The 20,852-nt window shown below is 46.2% G+C and overlaps 1 protein-coding gene across 2 annotated transcripts in view; it reads left to right on the forward strand.

Moving 5' to 3' along the window:
- ITGAE (integrin subunit alpha E) overlaps positions 1–20,852 on the forward strand; it is an 874,109-nt gene that overhangs the window by 730,789 nt on the left and 122,468 nt on the right. For both annotated transcript variants that reach the window (XM_069226334.1, XM_069226335.1), the window contains exon 20: positions 187–312. In XM_069226334.1, the coding sequence (XP_069082435.1) occupies positions 187–312 (126 nt within the window). The remainder of the gene's footprint in view (positions 1–186; positions 313–20,852) is intronic.

The raw sequence follows: 20,852 nt of genomic DNA on the forward strand, positions 1-20,852 counted from the left end.
GAACTGAGACCATTATTTGTTAGTAGAGTGTTCAATGACCCAGCTAAACATGGGTGTCATTCAGTTCCATGTATTTTGTTTTATTTACATTGTACATCTTTGTTTACAAATGATTTCTCATCATTCTATAATCAATAGGAGATGTAACGTTAACACACTATTTTTTCATATCTTAAATGATTATAGCCCTGCAAATATGACTGCTTCACCAGCATCAATATCAGCGTCAGCTACTCCCTGACAGTGGATCAAATGAGGGATCTGCCAGCTCCAGTCCTGGATAAGTACACAACCACCCAGAGGTACTTTGAGGTATGGACTTGATTGTTAATTAGGGGCAGCGGCCTCTACACATAAGAAACGTTGCCTAGGTGCTGTGATACAGGGTGTACTGTCCCAGTCAACTGAACTTTTGTGTCTTTAAGACTATCCTGAATAATTAGCTTTAATTAAAGTAACTTTAGAACATGAAGCCAGGCAATACTAGATCTCACAGGTAAACAATTTTACTAGAAGAAAAGAAGAAATTGTGTGATTCCTTCACTCATTATTTTGAGACCTTACAGTACTGAAAGTTCTGGCAGTCTGAGGACAATCTTCTCTTTGTTGCTTTTTTCTGAATCTCCCTTTTATTTTTTTCTCATTGAACTTGAGAATCTGTTAGTACAGTCAGAATTCCATGTTTCTAATACTTCAACAGCAATGCACATGTCCCTGGTGGCAAGTGAGACATCCAAAGCGTACTGCCACCAGTAATAGAGGGTATCAACTGTTCCCTCACAATGAAACACTAAAACTGAAGTTTGGTGGCAAGAAAACTTGACCTTTTTACTTGTACCCCTAGGGTAAGGGCCACTGACCCTCACTGATTTTAATGCACCTAGTCCACTTTTTCTGTGTTGCTTCACTTAAACTTGTGTGTATGTGGTGAGTTGTGACAAGCAACATCCATGTACTCCATACTGTGTTCATGTAAGTTGTAGGCGGTGCCGTTTCCGAAGACACAGGAAACATTGAAAAAGAGGGATGACCCCTGCCCTTGTGACCTCGCAGAAATGACATTTACATATATATTCCCCATTAATTTCCATTCAGCCCACCTAGAAGGGTGTATTCAATCTACTTTAAACACAGGCAGGAGAACAAACGGCTGGTCAATAGGGCTTTTTCTGCTTGAGCAGGACAGTGTACAGAACTACCCTGTGACACGCTACCCCTCCTTTCCTCGAATCTACATCTTTTGGCACTCCGTGGCTGCTTAGAAAAAACACAAACCACAGTCTGTCCCCTTGGAATATATTCCATCTAGTTGTTGACTCCTGACACTATTCCTTCATTGATATAGCTGGGTGAATTGTCCTTTGTTAGTTGCTTGAGGTGGATTTTGAAATTGGCACACCTTTTGGTTGGTTCAGCCTTCTCACCTTCCCACCTTTTTCAATAAATATTCTATGCCTGGACCAGCAGGCTTTAATCATCTACACCTGCAGGTCTGTAGTAACAGATGTCTTCCAGCAACCGGGCTAAATAAACTGCTGGAGTAATCCTTGGGTTTTAGAAGAACCTATTTAACTGTGACTTGTAAGAATAGGAGGTGTTGCTGCACATGTGAAACTTAAATAACTCCTTACTAGGGGGATAAAAGCAAGACATGACCTTTTAAACCATTGCTGTATCCCACATGGTCCCCCAATCGCTAGTGATAGCAGGTGGGTCCAGTGTCCTAAGTTCCTTCTGTGAATTTCCGCCCAAGAATTCTGACCACAAGGTGAAGTACAGACCTCTGAAATGTGTTTTTTCCTGGAAACCTAACTTGGGGGCTAAATCTTGCAGCCAGGATTCTGCTATTTGTATGTCAACTTTGGCGACATGTGGTGCTGGAACAATTCCCCCTCCTGAACTATGTTCAGTGCCGCTATCAACAGCAATAATTTCTGTTGTGGTCCTCTTGTTGTGGCAATAGGTTTTGACTTTTGGAGTCACTCTCAATGTGTTCTGTAAGCATTAATTTCTTTGTGAGTGGGAATCCAAGATTCTTTTTGGATGCCATGCTTTTGAGAACCTAAAATATGCTTGAGGTCTGTAAAATGTTTTGTAAGAGTAATAAAAGCCTGGGCCCTAAACCAATGGATAGCCCTAATCCCTTGCAACTAATGGACAAATGGAAGACATAATTGCACAGATCATACAGTGAAACATTCAGCCTCTGACATTTGTTTCTGTGAATGGGGACTTATGGTATCCTCATGAGGGTATTCGAGGAACGAGGAGAATGTGGCGAGATAATGTGGAGTGACGTATGTGTGTGGAACGTGGTGGAAAAAGGCGTTGGGACGAGCGAGGATTGATGCGGGAGAGTCGTGGTTGGCGAAGGGCTTTGCATAGAGCTCATAGCTTGACTAATAAACACCTTTAACCCTCATCAACGCGTCCTTGGTGTCTACGTCTACTCGTCACCCTCCAGATTTAACATTGGCGCCGAGCGACGTGTGGGCGGCGGAGGCGGCACCGTAGGACTTCAATCACCTGAGCCAGCACCATTGGACTTAAGTTTGCTGAGCCCTAACAACACGATTAGGCCACAATGATTTATATCGTTTACAGAAGGCGCGAGTGAAGAAACTTCAAGGTACGATCAAAGGAATTGAAAGTAACTGTCATTGATCGCGCGCCGCTCCTTTGTGAAAATCAAAGGAACACTTGTGTGCTTGGCAACAGTTGCCACGCATCCTTCTCTTGGGTGTTTCCGTGCGCGCTTGGCAACAGTTGCTGCACGTCCTTCTGTTGGGTGTTTCCTGGCAACGCCACGCGTCCTTCTCTCAAGTGTTTCCTGGCAATGGAGACATTCAGTAACACGGCTTCAACGCATGATGAATGCGTGTTTGGCAACTGTTACCACATTTGTTCCCTCGGGTGTTTCCCTGGCAATGGTGGCGCCATGAAACACGTTTAAAGGCCCAGAAATATTCTTCTTTTCTCATTGCGTGTGCACAAAGGAAAGTTTAACAGTGTTGGTCTGCCATCATAAGAAAAAGACTTGCATTTAGGAAGTTGTAAATGAGAATTAAGCTTGTCAAGGATCGTGCACTTCTTCCCAGCTTATTAACACATTTGGTTATTCACAAGGCAGTAGTACAGTTTACTGCAGCAACATGCAGAATGTACCAGCTGCATCATTCTTTCTCTCTTCTCCTGGTGATCCTCCCAATTCATGGCAAAAATGGAAGAAGGTTTTCAACAACTATGCTAGGGTATGTAGAACTTCGTTGAGCGCGGAGAGGAAGACATCTTTGTTAATGCACTGTTTGGGCACTGAGGGCCAGGAAATCTTTGAAAATCTCCGAGATCTTTCGGACACTGACTGCATCGGCCTCAATTAATTTGATATTTGCGTGAAGAAATTAGACTTGCATTACTTGCCGAAAGTAAGCACGGTCCTTGAGCGGTATCAGTTTGGGAAGAGGATGCAACATCAAGGAGAAACGACAGAACAATATGTCACAGAACTTAGAAGACTTGTTTCTACTTGTGCGTTTGCTAACTCCTACGAGGAACGGTTGAGGGACCAATTCATGCTGGCCTGTTCTCTTGAGAAGGCAAAACAGTGCATGTGGCAAAAGGACAACCCATCCCTGGATGAAATCTTGGTTATAGCCAAAACCTGTGAGCACTCCAGAAGATGTGTGGAAGTTCTTCGCAAAGACACTACCTTATCTGACACAACGAAGGAAGAAGGAGCCGCCGTGAAATCTATACAATGTACCCATGGCGACAATAGACATGGCGCAGATTCTGTAAAGCCAAAGAAAACATTTTCTGGGAAATGTTTTAGGTGTGGGGGCATGGGCCACATGGCCAATAACAAAGAGTGTCCTGCTTGGAGAATGGTCTGTAAAAGCTGTGGTAAGCCAGGACATCTTGCTAAATGTTGCAGGGTAAAAAATAACAAAGGGAAGATAAGGGAGGTATGGTGTGAAAGTTATACAAGTGATCCTGATGTTGTGAATGTTGTGCAGGTAAGCAGGTCTCTCTGATGGTCCTGTGGAGTCCATTTTAGTCAATGGTAAATCGACAAAAATTATCTTTGATTCCAGGGAAAAGATAACTTTAATACCAAAAACATTCTATGACCGGTATTTAAAGGGAACAGTTAACTAATTCAAACTATAAGCGAGACCTAAAGATTATGGAGAGGAACCAATCAAATTGCTGGGGTACTTTTGGGGAAGTATAGAATTTAAGGGACATCTCATACCAGCAAAGGTGTACATTTCCATAAAAGGAGATTCCTTAATCAGTTGGTTTCACCAACGTGAATTACGAATTCTACTAGATCCTAATGGAAACCTGCCGGTTAGGCTTAAAGACAACCCAGTAGTTCAATCTGTCTCTGAGAATGTGAGCGAATGGATGAACGTGTTTCCAGATGTGTTCAGTGAGAAATTAGGCTGTCTCAAGAATTATGTACATCAGATTAGACTTAAGCCTGGAGCGCTACCCAGGTCAGCGAAAGTGAGGAATGTTCCCTTGTTGGTCAGGGACAAAATGAAAGCTGAAATTGATGAACTTGTCATGAACGGAATTATTCAAGAAGTTGAGGCCTCTGAATGGGTGGCGCCAGTAGTCAAGGCAAAGAAAGCTAATGAGGAGGCCAGGCTCTGTGTGGACCTTAGAGATTTAAACAAATCAGTCATAATAGATCACTATCCACTCCCAAATATAACGGAGTTGTTGTGTTCTCTTGGTGGGGCAAAGCATTTCTCAACTCCAGATTTGAATTCCGCCTACCACCAGATAAAGCTGCATAGTTCCTCCCAGGATTTGACCACCTTCATAACGCCATTTGGCACCTTTAAGTTCCTTAGGATGCCGTTTGGATTAATTTCGGTGGCGGCGGTATTCCAGAGGACCATGGAAAGGATTTTAAAAGGTGTGGAAGGAGTGAAAGTGTACCAGGACAATCTCTTAGTCACGGGGACCAGCTTAGTAGAACACAGCGAGAGACTAAGGCTGGTCTTAGAAAGATTAAGTATCAATGGTCTAACACTAAAAGCTGAGAAAGGTAGGATCAACATTCCCAATATAGAGTATTTGGGTCATGAGGTTTCAGCAAAAGGGATTCGTCCCAAGGCTAGTTTAGTTGGCACAATAACAAATCTGACTAATCCACATAGTAAAGAAGAACTTGTAAAGTTTCTAGGGATTGCTGAGTTCTACAATAAGTTTGTTCCACGTGTTGCAGAAAGGACATATTGTATGAGACAGTTATTAAAGAAAGGGGTGGAATTCAAGTGGGATCAGGCATGCGAGAAGGAGTATCAGGATATCAAGGTCAGTCTGGACGAAGCAGCAGATTTAGGAAGTTTTGATTCACGCAATTAAATAATACTGATGACAGACGCCAGCTCTAAAGGGCTGGGAGCGGTCTTTTCTCAAAAGAAATAAGGTCAAACTAGGACAATACAAGGTGTTTAAAAGGGGCAGAATTTAACTACTCTGTAGTCGAAAAAGAAGCTCTTAGTGTATTCTGGGCTGTGAGAAAGTTGAGAAAGTTTTTGTGGGGACACACATTTCAAATAATAACTGATCACAAACCTCTTGTAGAGGTATTTACAAAGATGGGTATTGGCATGATCTCAAATAGGATCAGGAAGTGGGTAGTGGCCCTATAAGGATTTGAGTATGTAATTTCTTATATGCCTGGGACATTAAATGTTCAAGCTGATTGTCTCTCAAGATTATGTGTAGACACAGGAAAAGATGAGGAGGCTATTGAAGGTGGTTGTTTTGCAGACATTGCGACTGATGAAGAAATAAGGGTCTGTGTTGTTACTGGAGGGTTGATCTCGGAGTCAGTGTAGGAGGAAGAATTGTCAAAAGACGCCAGTTTGCAGGAAGTAATAAACAAGGTAAAAGGTGGCTGGGTTGTGAGAGAGGATCTAGTTGAAGAATTGGTGGGTTATTGGCAAGATATCAAATATATAGATATCAATTATTGAATATCCTGTCGTGACTGCCCCTCCTCGGAAGCAGAGGAGAGGCGGCTCAACAATGTAACTGTATAACGCTAATTGTGTAAACATTTAAAACTCAATAAATATATATTTTTTTTAAATTAAAAAAAATGGCAAGTCAGGAATGAATTGTCAGAGGAGGATGGCCTGCTGATGAGGGGCAGCAAGTTAATACCGCCTGCAACTTTGAGAAAGAATCTGGTTGATCAAGCCCACGCAAGTCACATGGGCATCTCTAAAACAAAGGAGAGACTACAGTAAGGAACGCCTACTGGTGACCAGCCATGGATATGATTGTGGAGAGAGAAGTGAGGAATTGCCATATGTGTGCGCGTTCTGATAAAGCGTTAAAACATAGAACTCAACCTATGGTCATAAGAGAGGAGGCTGCTGGTCCCTGGATTGATATAGCTTTGGACATTTTAGGCCCAATCAGATGAAAGTCCGTTGACCGATACATTTTGGTCTGCATTGATATGTACTCACGTTGGCCTGAAATTCAATTTGTGAACTCAGTTGAGTCGAAAGACATCATTAATTTTCTGGATGTCTTGTTTGAGAGAGAGGGTTTCCCATCTACGCAACTGACAGATAATGGGTGCAGTTTATCTCTGAATCAACTGAGTCTTTTTTAAAGGAAAGGAACATTAGACATAAAAGAACTTCTCTCTATCATCCAGAATCTAATGGAGTTTTTGAACGCTTCATAAAAGTACTAAAAGAGTGCATGCAGTTGGCACATGTTAATGAGGTTGAGTGGGAAGGTGAAGTGAGGAGGAAAGTTCGTGAGTATCGTTTAACACCCCATTTCACCACAGGGGTGACTCCTTTCCAATTGTTCAAGGGGAGGGCACCCTGCAATGAGATTGAACCCAGGTGGGTAATTGAGAGTCGGAAAGAGATTGATGATCGGGTTGATGACATTGATGGTTGGAGAGAGAGAGGGAAGTAAAAAAAGAAAAGGAAAGTAAGATATGATGTACGAAAGGTTGTAAAAAAACTGTGCTGCGTGAAGGGGATTATGTCAAAATTAGATCTCCAAGAAAGGAAGGGAAACCATCCAAATTCAAGGGACCTTTTAAGGTCATAAAGCTGTTCAAGAATGCTGTGAAAACAGACGATCACCGGATTTGGAACCTGAATAAGACTGCCAGGTGTTTTGGACCTCGTGTGGTTGCACAAGACTCTCCTATCACCTCGCCGAATATTGTTGCTCAAGACACTCGCAACATTCCATGTGTTTCTAAATTGCGAGATCCAGCGGAGACTCGAGAAAAAAGAAATATAACAAGACCGTTCTGGCTTAGAGACTATGTAAAGTGATTTATGCAAAATGTTGGGCTTGGGTCTATGTTGGGCAATTTTTTAGTAACTATGCAAAGTCATGATCATTCAAAATTGTGCGTTTAGGTCTATGTAGGGCAATAAGTTGTAAAGTTATGTTTCAGCTTAAAGTTTGTTATGAGGGAGGTGGTGTGGTATTCTCGTGAGGGTATTCGAGGAACGAGGAGAATGTGGCGAGAGAACGTGGAGTGACGTATGTGTGTGGAACGTGGGGGAAAAGGCATTGGGATGAACGTGGATTGATGCAGGAGAGTCGTGGTTGGCGAAGGGCTTTGCAGAGAGCGCATAGCTTGACTAATAAACACGTTTAACCCTCATCAATGCATCCTTGGTGTCTACGTCTACTCGCCACCCTCCGGATTTAACAGAACTCTAATCAAAGACATGGTTAAAGAACACAGAACAGTAGTTTGAATAACTGAGGCCTCCGAGAACTGTCCCATAGTATGACATGTCCAAAGATGCTGGACCTTTTTTGATTTTAGTCACTTAGTACATGACTCTTTGGAGCTGTATCTTGACACAGCATGGTGATGGAACTTTCCGTTTTATTGTTCATCCTTTTAAATGCCCTGCATTTTCTATGTGTAAATAAAAAATGTATTATCCCCTTCTGTGCCCAGGACGTAATGGTTACGTCCTGAGGCACAGTGCTCGTGTGCCCAGGACGTAACCATTACGTCCTGGGCACAGAGCCCAGAGGGAGTGCTAGCGCTCCCTCTGTGGGGTTCCCCCCCACACTCCCAAGGCAGGGATGGAAGGGGAAGACCTTCCCCTTCCACCCCAACCTCCCACCCCCCCGTGACGTCAGTGCGCGATCGCGCGCTGATTGTCACAGAGGGCCTCCTCTATCGCGCTGAAGAGAAATGCAAAGCATTTCTCTTCCGATCACGTGGAGGAGGCAAGAGAGGCTTCAAATGGAAGGAAAGGAATTTCCTTCCCTTTGAAGTCTCTCTCAGCATTTCAAAAGCCGGATTGTAAAGCAATCCGGCTTTTGAAACTGCCACTAGACACCAGGGATTTATTTTTGTAAATGTAATTGGCAAGAGGGAGCGACCCCTTGGGCTCCCGGGGGGGCATTTTTTTAAAGGCCTTTTCTGCCCCCAGGCCTATAATTAGGCAGATCTGCCCCCGGGGCGGAGGGGTGGCTTAAACCTCTAGGCACCAGGGAGCATTTTTTATATTTTTTTATTTTTATTTTTTTATATTTTTGAGGTGGGGAGTGACCCCTTAGGCAAAGGTCGCTCCCCTAGGGGGCAAATTATATTTAGGCCATTCTGCAGATTGGCCTTTCTTTATGAGGCCAATCTGCCCTCAAGGGGGACAGAAACCGCTAGACACCAGGGAGTTTTTTTGTTTTCCACAACTTTCACGCAAGGGGAGCGACCCCTTGGGAAAGGGTCGCTCCCAGGGGGGGCGCATTTTTTTTAAAGGCCTTTTCTGCCCCCCCTGGGGGCAGAAACCTCTAGGCACCAGGGATTTTTTTGTTTATGTTTTGTTTTTTATTTTTGAGGTGGGGAGCAACCCCTAAGGCAAAGGTCGCTCCCCTAGGGGGCTAATTATATTTAGGCCATTTCTGCCCCCCTGGCGGCAGATTGGCCTATTTGTATGAGGCCAATCTACCCCCAAGGGGGACAGAAACCACTAGACACCAAGGAGTTTTTATTTTCACGAATTTCACACAAGGGGAGCGACCCCTTAGGCAAGGGTCGTTCCCCTGGGGGGCAAATTTATTTTAGCCCATTTCTGCCCCCCTGAGGGGCAGATCAGCCTATTTTAATTAGGCCGATCCAGAAACCACTAGGCACCGGGGATTTTTATTGTTGTTGTTTTACAGATGGGGAGCGACCCCTTAGGCAAGGGTTGCTCCCCTGGAGGGGCAAATTGTATTTAGGCCATTTCTGCCCCCTTTGGCCGATTTTAGGTCAATCTGCCCAGGCACCGGGGATCTTTTTTTTTGCACCAACATCACGCAAGGGGAGCGACCCCATAGGCGAGGGTCGCTCCCCGGGGGGGGTAAATGTATTTTAGGCCATTTCTGCCCCCCCTGGGGGCAGATCGGCCTGTTGTTATTAGAAACCTCTAGGCGCCAGGGCAAAAAAAATGTTTTTTTTTTTTTTTGGTTTGTTTGTTTTTTTAGAGATGGGGAGCGACCCATTAGGCAAGGGTCGCTCCCCTGGGAGGCAAATTTTACTTAGATCATTTCTGCCCCCCTTGGGGGCAAATCGGCCAATTTGAGGTCAATCTGACCCCAAGGGGAGCAGAAACAACTAGGCACCGGGGATCTTTTTTTTTATTGCACCAATGTCACACAGGGGGTGTGACCCCATAGGCAAGGGTTGCTCCCCGGGGGGGGGAATTGGGGGGGCAAATTTATTTTAGGCCATTTCAGCCCCTCCTGGGGCCGGCTGAGCTAGAAGCCAAAATCCACAGGTAGGCACTTTGCAAAAAACACCTCTGTTTTCTGTGAAAAAATGTGATGTGTCCACGTTGTGTTTTGGGCCATTTCCTTTGTGGGCTCTAGGCCTACCCACACAAGTGAGGTACCATTTGTATCGGGAGACTTGGGGGAATGCTGGGTGGAAGGAAATTTGTGGCTCCTCTCACATTCCAGAACTTTCTGTCACCAAAATGAGAGGAAAAAGTGTTTTTTTGGCCAAAAGTTGAGGTTGGCAAAGGATTCTGGGTAACAGGACCTGGTCAGAGCCCCACAAGTCACCCCATCTTGGATTACCCTAGGTGTCTAGTTTTCAGAAATGCACTGGTTTGCTAGGTTTCCTCAGGTGCCGGCTGCGCTAGAGGCCAAAATCCACAGGTAGGCACTGTTTTCTGTGAAAAAATGTGATGTGTCCACGTTGTGTTTTGGACCATTTCCTTTTGTGGGCGCTAGGTCTACCCACACAAGTGAGGTACCTTTTTTATCAGGAGACTTGGGGGAATGAATGCTGGGTGGAAGGAAATGTGTGGCTCCTCTCAGATTCCAGAACTTTCTGTCACCGTAATGAGAGGAAAAAGTGTTTTTGTGGTCAAATTTTGAGGTTTGCAAAGGATTCTGGGCAACAGAACCTGGTCAGATCCCCACAAGTCACCCCATCTTGGATTTCCCTAGGTGTCTAGTTTTCAAAAATGCGCTGGTTTGCTAGGTTTCCCCAGGTGCCGACTGAGCTAGAGGCCAAAATCCACAGGTAGGCACTTTGCTAAAAACACCTCTGTTTTCTGTGAAAAAATGTGATGTGTCCACGTTGTGTTTTGAGCCATTTCCTTTCGTTGGGCGCTAGGCCTACCCTCACAAGTGAGGTACCATTTTTATCGGGAGACTTGGGGGAACACAGAATAGCAAAACAAGTGTTATTGCCCCTTGTCTTTCTCTACATTTTTTCCTTCCAAATGTAAGGCAGTGTGTAAAAAAGACGTCTATTTGAAAAAAGCCCTGTAATTCACATGCTAGTACGGGCACCCCGGAATTCAGAGATGTTCAAATAACCACTGCTTCCCAACACCTTATCTTGTGGCCATTTTGGAAATACAAAGGTTTTCTTGATACCTGTTTTTCACTTTTTATAATTCAGCAAATTAATTGCTGTATACCCGGTATAGAATAAAGACCCATTGCAAGGTGCAGCTCATTTATTGGCTCCGGGTACCTAGGGTTCTTGATGAACCTACAAGCCCTATATATCCCCGCAACCAGAAGAGTCCAGCTGACGTAACGGTATATTGCTTTCAAAAATCTGACATCGCAGGGAAAAGTTACAGAGTAAAATGTGGAGAAAAATGGCTGTTTTTTTTCACCTCAATTTCAATATTTTTTTTATTTCGGCTGTTATTTTCTGTAGGAAACACTTGTAGGATCTACGCAAATGACCCCTTGCTGAATTCTGAATTTTGTCTACTTTTTAGAAATGTTTAGCTTTCTGGGATCCAGCATTGGTTTCTCACCCTTTTTGGTCACTAACTGGAAGGAGGCTGAATGCACAAAAAATTGTAAAAATGGGGTATGTCCCAGTAAAATGTCAAAATTGTATTGAAAAATTGGGTTTTCCAATTCAAGTCTGCCTGTTCCTGAAAGCTGGGAAGATGGTAATCTTGCCACCACAAACCCTTTGTTGGTGCCATGTTCAGGGAAAAAACCACAAGCTGCCTTCTGCAGCCCTTTTTTCCTCATTTAAAAAAAAAAAAAGATTTACTGTATTTTGGCTAATTTCTTGGTCTCCTTCAGGGGAACCCACAAAGTCTGGGTACCTCTAGAATCCCTAGGATATTGGAAAAAAAGGAAGCAAATTTGGCGTGGGTAGCTTATGTGAACAAAATGTTATGAAGGCCTAAGTGCGAACTGCCCCAAATAGCCAAAAAAAGGCTCGGCACAGGAGGGGGAAAAGGCCTGGCAGCAAAGTGGTTATTTATAAAATATGTGCCTCTGACCGGGAATTGAATTTATCAAGTTCAGTTACTGTGATGTAATATATGCGAGTTATACACCCACGCCTACAACCTACAATAACCCTTGACTGATTAACTTAGCTAAAATTTGAAATGTAACCCTACAAAATGAATAACTTCATTTTCCAATGAGAAAGCAATAATAATTGAACACTTGTACACCAGTGGTAAACGCCATAGCAAGCATGGACATGGTAACTATTGTCTGAACCACTACCGAGAGATATTACTCTCTGACTTCCCCTTGTTCAAAGGTTTGAGTTTCAGTAGGGTGCACCTCCAGAGAGATAAAGGTGAATTATTAGCAGCAGCCCAGTGGAAATATACCAAAGTCGCATTTGGAAGGTCTGCACAGGAAATTGTAAGAAGTGCGTTGCAATCTTTTAAAACTGTACCTGGAAGGGATATGGGCAAATTAGAGATGTAGGAATTCAAATTGGCTGACTTAGAGTCTTGATGTGAACTATGAGCGAAGTAACGTATGGCCCAAACAATGCGGCCCAGCAAAGTAAACTGATCTCTGGGAGAAATCCTCAGCTTACCTTGGGCAGCTTGGCAAAATCACCAACGCCTTCCTTGGAGCAAATGCATGCCACATACGTGCAACAGTGATCCTAACAACAATACAGTTCAGAAATATGCAGTTTAAAATGTCAAACCATGTGAGTTCAGAAGATAACGTTTTAGGGAAAATCTCATTAACATGAAAACATGGAACACAGGAGCTAAAAAGTTGTAAAGCAAACTAAAACTGCACATAAAAACAACTTTCATTGTTTTCTATGCGAATTGTGAAAGCACGACATTGTTTCCTGCGTGTGGTTGATCAGGGCCTACCTACATCTGGCAGTTTTTAATTTTGGTCTTGAAAACGTTTTTGTAATAAAAATGTCTCCAGTGGGGTAAATCTCCAGTCTCTCTGATTAATAATCCGGCAGTCCCTCTGTAGACTCAAACCTTGCACCAAAAAGCTGGAAACCCATGAAATGTTCCCCCCTTGTGTCACTCTGATTTTAAAGAGAATCTGCATGTAGATTGTGAAACACTTCTACTGAAGAACTGAAACAAAGTCCATACATGTTCAACAGGTTTTGTTAGAGGTACTACTGAAAGTAAAACTATTAATTCTTCAAGAACTGCGTCTCAGACTTTTATCTTCTTTATTAAAATACACTCCTTCCAGGTAGCCCAGGTAGTAATGTGACACTCACCAATATATTTGGGAACCCATTACAGAAAAGGGGGGGTGGCGGGATAAACATCAGGTGGTGCTCCAGTGCAAGGGTCGACTACCTACCAACCCCAAATGAATACCATCTCCCTCAGTAAATGGAACAGACAGATCTTACTGAATATGACTAAACTTATTTTGGAAAATAATTTGTTTTTATTTCATGGTACCTCGTATAGGCAACTCCTCAGGACATTTATGGGTTCGAGGTTCACACCGTCCTTTGTGAATCTCCTCATGGGATGGTTTAAGGCAGAATGGGTCTGGGGCCACAAATGTGCAAGGTGGATAGAGTATATCCATTACTGGGGAAGATATGTTGACTGCTGCTTAATGATTTAGACGGGTGATGTTGAGTTACGCAATGAATTCCTTACTCATTTGAATGGAAACAATTGTAATATGTCCTTTACTTCTGAATATAGTATTGAACTAATGGTATTCTTGGGCAGTGAATTATTTAGTAAAGGTACTAAGGTTTGCAGTAGGATGTACAGGAAAAATACCTCTTGTAATGTACTCCTACATGCTTCTAGTTCCCATCCGAAGACATAAATCAATACTGTCCCTTTTGGAAGAATGTTGAGGACACACAGGAATTGTAGTTTAGATGATGAATTTAAAAGGGCCCTTCTGGACATGGAACTACAATTTATCAGTAGAGGTTATGGGAAGTGTGTGATATAAACAGCCAAGATAAGGGTGAGTCAGACTACACGTTTGCCCACACTTAATCCACGATGGAAGTTCACAAAAGCTAATACAGATAGAGTATGTTTGGTGATCAATTATTACCCGCATTCAGGGAAACTGAACAGTATTTTGAAGAAAGACTGGCATATTCTTACTTCTGATAAAACACTTCAAGCTTACATATCAAAGAAACCTAGTGTAACCTTTAGAAGAGGTAAGATGATTGCAAACATTAGTCCCAGCTATCCATCAACACAGGCTCAAACTGATTAGTCGATGACATATAAAAAGGGTTTCTACAAATATGGACATTGTAACGTGTGCAGGTGGCGCTGACTGTTCCAAACAGACTGGTACACCAGTTTCTAATGAAGTGATATATTGATGGCCCTGATGAAATCATGAGGATACTCCCAAATGACGAAACACGTGTTGACTGAGAAGTGAGACATCAGAAGAGAAAGAACTGTCCAAGAATAAACCTAAAAGCAAAGAATCTTTTAAAAGCTTCAAAGAGTGTATATTAATGTGGGCGTGTGCCTTGGATCTGAGTCTACAATATTTCATAGGGCACTGTGGCCCTCATTACAACCCTGGCGGTCGGTGATAAAGCGGCGGTAATACCGCCAACAGGCCGGCGGTAATAAAAATGGAATTATGACTACGGCGGAAACCGCTCACACAGACAGCCACTTTAACACACCGACTGCCATGACGGTAGCAACAAGCACCGCGGCGGTAACCGCCAACAGCCAGGCGGAAGGCAATGTACCGGCCATCCTATTACAGAAAGCCAATCTGCCACCTTTTCCGGGGCGGTACCAATGCCATCAAAAGCACGGCGGAAACAGTACACAAAAGGGAAACAACTCACCTCTGGACACTCAAGGAAGAACCACGATGCCATGGAGCCCGAATTACAGGTGTTACCCATGCTGGTATACCTCCTCCTACACCAGGAACATGAACAGCGGCGAAGACGACCATGGTGAGTACCGCACCAAGCACACAAGGGAGGATGGGAGGAAAAAGAGTGACACACGCAACACCCAACACCTCCACCCCCAACACCATACACACAAACAGATGCAACAACATTACATATCCACCCTGTACCCCTCAGGAATAAAGCAAGGACAAAAGGAAGTGAGTAAAGTCAGTGTAATAATATACATTTTGAGAAATACGTTCTCAAAGCACAAAACAGTATCTACAATAGATACAAATGGAGGGACACTGCCCAGTCCAAAATGTCTATGGCCCACAGAGCCATATCACATAGGCCAAGGCCCCACTTGACTCCTGCCTCAATACGGAGAGAACACTGCTGGGGCATCAGGTCAAAAATACACAGGCACCTCAGCGGGAATGGGAAGGGGGGCACCTCAGCCGGAAGATGGTACAACACCACTGCTCTTGGAGGGGGCTACATGCCCTCTGCGATGTCCTGGAGAGTGCAAAACCACAGTCTCTCAAGTGGGTGGTTTGCCCACTGCTTGGTACTTGGGAGTGCAAATCCACAGTCCCTCACGTGTGCACAGATTTGGGGGTGGTGACTGCCAGTGAGGGGTGTGTACTGATAGGCGTGATGGTGATGGAGGTAGTGGATGAGGATGTAGTGCATTCAGGTGTGAGTGGAGACGCTACTGGGAGGGAGGTGGACGAGGAGGAGGAGGGGGACACCGTGGAGGCAGTGAATCTTGGTGAGTCTGCATATGGATGGGGCTTGTGTGAGTGCCTCTGGGATGAAGTGTGGTGTTTGTGTTTGCTTGAGCCACTTCTGTGTGTTGATTTGGGTGCATGCTGGTCTGAAGGTGTGCTTGGGATAGGCTGGGGTTGAGGGGCATGGGACTGGGTAGAGGGAGTTGGGGGGGGAGGCTAGAGACAGGGACAATGGGTGCCATCAGGGAGTTGGCCAGAGCTTGGAATGATCTCTGTTGGGCCGCCACGCCAGAGTGAATTCCCTTCCAGGAATGCATTTGTTTGTTGCAAATGCCCTGCCAGACCCTGGATGGCATTCACTATGGTTGACTGCCCAACAGAGATGGATCGCAGGAGGTCAATATACTCCGCACAGAGGGCAGCAGGGCCTGAAGTGCCTGGGGCGAAGGAGATGCCCACCCTCCAGGGTGAGCAGGCACGGGAAACTCGAAGAGGGGCTGCTGGGAGGGCAGTGCTGTTACGGGGGCGGCTGTACCTGTAGTTGGGGTGGCCACAGAGGTGTCTGCGATCATCAGGGAGCTTCCATCCGAGGAGGTGTTGCTGTCAGAACTGTCCCCTCCAGTCTCCGCCGTGCTGCTATCCTCGCCCTCCGTCCCACTGGTGCCCTCACCGTTGGTGGATTCGGCCTCATGGGCCATGTGGGATGCATCTCCCTGCTAGTCACCAGGCCGTGGAGTACAAAGCCTAACGCCAATAGAAGCACAGCTGAAACCCACAGGACCCTGCCCAGTAGTAGATGCCCACTAGCATATTTGAGGTTGGAGTGCATCAGACCCTGCCCATCATGGAACCTATCCTGCCATGTTCTTCCTGGCCTAGAGGCACCCACAGACCCACATCCCCCACCCAGATAACACCTCAACACGTGCAATTTTCTGATTCTGAAACTGTACTCACCCCCTTGTGGCTGCTGTGATGCCTTCAAGCACCCATCCAACTCCGGATAGGCCACTGCTAGGATGCAGAACATCAGGGGGGTCAGGTACGACAGGCACCCCTTCCTCGTTGGGAGGCCATCCCCAGATGGGCCCCACCGTCTTCCTTGCCCAGCGGCACAGGTCATCCCACCGTTTATGACAGTGGGTGCTCCGTCTGTCAAAGACCCCCAGGGTCCGCACGTCCTTGGCGATGGCACGCCAAATACCCTTTTTCTGATGGGCGCTAACCTGCAGAAAAAGATACATAGAAAAAGGTATTTGTCATACCGTCCGGCCTGTTACACTCATGGCCCACCATATCCCTCCCATCCCCTTACACACAGACATTGACCACCATACCTGCAGGACTCATGTGTAGGCAGGGGCCCTTTCCCCAGACACTCGAGCAATGGTCGCTTCCAGACACAGTTCACAGCAGCACTTGCAGTGTAGGTCCTCTCCTGTTAAAAGTCAGGTAGCAAGTGAGTGAACAGATGGAAAATGGCGTTCACGTCCTCAGCGGTGCGTACCATCACCGCCGGCGTACATCACCACTGGCTAATGGAACCCATAGGGCCCAATGACAACCAATGAGGTGGTGCACCGTGGTCGTCGACCGTATTCCGCAACGACGCACGTCGTCAGCGGAATTACCTAATTTCCACTTGTCCCTCCACACAGGTCAGGTGGCTGCCATTTCAGGGGGGAACAGGCCATGGCACCTAACTGCGTCACAGCAGACATAGGCACGTTTACGGAACTACACGTTCAACTACTGTTTCTGTCACAACATGCAAGGCATTTTACTCTGAGGATATGTTTGAATATGACCATCTGCTCACCGTTTTTCACCCTAGAATTCAACGCCGAGGATGAATAGGAGATGGAGATATACCCCCTTGTACAGACCCCTGTTGGACATGGCAACAATGGAGGACAGGCAAATTATCCTCACCTACAGACTTGATAGGGCCACAATCCAAGAGCTGTGTGCCCAATTGGAGCCAGACCTGATCTCAGCTATCCGCAGCAGGGATGTCACAGCCTATGTTCTCAAACGTGCTGACCAGAGTGTTGTCTGCCCTGATGAAACACATGTGCAGCTACATCGTATTCCCCCAGGTGGAGTATGTGGCCACAGTGAAGGCTGACTTCTATGCACTGGGACTTATCCCCAACATCATTGGTGCTATTGATGGTACACATATTGCCTTTGCCCCCCCACCCCCTGGAGAAATGAACAGGTGTACAGAAATCGAAAGAGCTTTCACTCTATGAATGTGCAGATAGTGTCCCTGGTGGACCAGTACATCTCCCATGTGACTGGAAAGTATCCTGGGTCTGTGCATGATGCCTTTATCCTGAGAAATAGCAGCATCCCATATGTGACGGCTCAACTCCAGAGGCACAGGGTGTGGCTAATAGATGAACCCATGGTCCCCACCCAGTGTCTGGTGGTATATGGGTGTGGGGTTGGCCCTAAGGGTGAGTGTCTGGCTAACAGGTATCCCTCAGTATTTAGAGGTGGCTCTGGTCACCCCAACTTCTCATGGGTACTGACCCCAGTGAGGAATGCCAGGACAAGGGCAGAGGAACGTTACAATGAGGCACATGGGCGAACAAGGAGGATCATTGAGCGCACCTTTAGGTGGATCCCTGTGCTACTAACCCAAGAAGGTCTGCCAGATCATCATTGCATGTTGCACAACCTAGTCTTGAGACGCCAGGTGCCTTTTCTGCAGGAGGATGAGGCTAGAGATGGTCGTGTGGCAGCAGTGGAGCCTACAGACAGTGAAGAAGAGGAGGCAGAGCAAGAGGACGTGAACAACAGAACAACTATAATACAACAGTACTTACAGTGACACGCAGGTAGACACTATAACCTCACTTTCCAGTGCTGTTTTGTGAAGTGAATTTTCTCTGGCTGGCTGCTGTTCCCATAACAAAGGCCACTTATTGTACTCTTTAACATGTCTATTTGCAGATATTTTTGCCCTCCTGTGGCTCCTGGTGTATTGATTGCAGCACATTACAGGTCATAGCTATGTATAGATCACTGTACAGTCTATTTGCAATGTCTACTGATTGTTAAACAACTACATCCTTAAATCATTTGACATGCTCCATACTTGTTTTTTCCAAGGGTGTTTATTTCAGTGCTGAGAAGTAAATGAGAATGTGCAATGGGCTTGGGTGATGGTGGAGGAAAATCCAGGATAGGGTCCAGTCTATTGGTATCACAGGTGCATTGTCCAAGGGGGCATAGGAAGTGGAGCAATGTCAGTTCAAGGTGGACAGGGTGACAGAGTGGGACACAAGGGTGACAATCAGGGGAGTCTTATTTCCTGGCGGGGGTCTTGGCAATGTTCTCTGGCTTCTGCCCGGATCCCAGGGACAGCTTGTGGGGTAGTTCTCCTTCTGCAGGGGTGGGGTGCTGGTGGCCTGTTGTTCCTGTGGCGGGGCATCCTGTCCACTAGCGTCAGCGGAGGTGGACAGCTGTTCATCGGTGTGGCCAGTGTCAGGGGCCTGTTGGTGTGCCACTGCCTCCCTCATGGTGTTGGCCATGTCTGCCAGCACCCTTGCAATGGTGACCAGGGTGGTGTGGATGTCCTTCAGGTCCTCCCTGATCCCCAGGTACTTTCCCTCCTGCAGGCGTTGGGTCTCCTGCAACTTGGCCAGTATCTGGCCCATCTTCTCCTGGGAATTGGTATGCTCCCAGGATGTTGGTGAGTGCCTTGTGGAGAGTCGGTTCCCTGGGCCTGTCCTCTCCCTGTCACACAGCAGTCCTCCCAGCTTCCCTGTTGTCCTGTGCCTCTATCCCCTGAACCGTGTGCCCACTGCCACTAACCCCAGGTCCCTGATCGTCCTGTTTGTGGGGTTGCCTGGGGTCCCTGTAGTGGTGGACACACTGCTGATTGACGTGTCCTGGAGACAGTGGTATGGGCCCACTGGGTGGGTGCTGTGCTGATGTTTCCTGAGTGGGGAGGCTCTGTGGTGGGATGGGACTGTGCCTGGGTAACCGACTGTCGAGAGGTCCCTGATGGGCCAGGTTTGTCATCCATATCCAGGCGTGCATAGCTGCTGTCATCACTGTGGGCCTCTTCGGGAGGGACTGGATGTTGCTGGCACCTCCTCTCCGGTGACGTTGTGTGGGGGTCCTGTGGGGATGTAAATGCAGTGTTATTGTTAATGCATGTGGTAGCTTGTGCATGGGTATGTTTCCCTCTATGGTTGTTATTACCAAGGCAGCTTTGGCTTGTGTGAGTTGTAACTTGGTTCTCTAAGTGATTGTCACTACTGTGCATGCTGTGGTGATGGGTGTCCATGCAGGGCTGTTAGTGGTGTCCATGCATTGTTGTTGCATGCAGTGCTGGGTACTGGAAGGGGTGGGTTGTGATAGTGGGGTGTATGTGAGGTGGTGGAGTGATGGGGGTGAGGGTAGGGGTGGTGGTATGTGAAGGCACACAGATAGTGGGGTGAAAGTAGATACGATTTGACTTACCAGAGTCCAGTCCTCCTGCTACTACTCCCAGGCCTTTAGGATGCATTATTGCCAAGACCTGCTCCTCCCATGTTGTTAGTTGTGGGGGAGAAGGTGGGGTCCACCGCTAGTCCTCTGTACTGCTATCTGGTGTCTTGCAACCACGGAACACACCTTCCCCCGTAGGTAGTTCCACCTCTTCCTGATGTCATCCCGTGTTCTTGGATGCTGCCCCACTGTGTTGACCCTGCCGACAATTCTCCGCCATAGCTCCATCTTCCTAGCAATGGATGTCTGCTGCACCTGTGATCCGAATAGTTGTGGCTCTATCCAAATGATTTCCTCCACCATGACCCTTAGCTCCTCCTCAGAGAATCTGGGGTGCCTGTAGTGCCATGGGTGTAGTGTGTATGGTGTGTGTGAGGGTGTGTGGGGTGATGTGTTGGGGGTGTGCTGTGAGGTGCCTGGATGGTGTAGGGTGATGGTGTTCTGTGGCTCCGGTTCTATGGGTGCTCCTAGCCTGTCTCTCTCTCTGTTGTAAATTGTTTATAGTGGTAAAGGGTTGTGGGTAAAGTGGGTGTGTGTTTTATAGTAGTGTGTGTAGTGTGTGTATGTGTGTCAGGTGTGTGTAGTTTGTATTGATCAATGTGGTGTTGTTTTGTATGGGTGTGTGTGTATTTTGAGTGCGGCTGTATGTTCCGCCAGTGGTTTACCTGGTTGAATGTCCGCCGCAGTGATTCATGGGTCATTATGCTGTGGGTGTATTTCTGTTGGTGTAACGGTGTGGGTTTTGGTACCACCATTTTATCACTGACCTCTGGTGTGTGACTTGTGTGTATGTCTGTATAGTGGCTGATTTCTATGTGTGGGTCATAATACTTGTAGAAGTACACCGCCGCGGTCGCGGTCTGTTGGCGGCAGTCAGCATGGCGGTAAGCGGCACTTACCGGCAATGTCTTAATGAGGGCCTATATCTTTGATTACTCTGTTTTTTACTGATGTTTGATTGG

This window comes from Pleurodeles waltl, chromosome 3_1, assembly GCF_031143425.1.
Source record: "Pleurodeles waltl isolate 20211129_DDA chromosome 3_1, aPleWal1.hap1.20221129, whole genome shotgun sequence".
Classification (NCBI taxonomy): Eukaryota; Metazoa; Chordata; class Amphibia; order Caudata; family Salamandridae; genus Pleurodeles; species Pleurodeles waltl.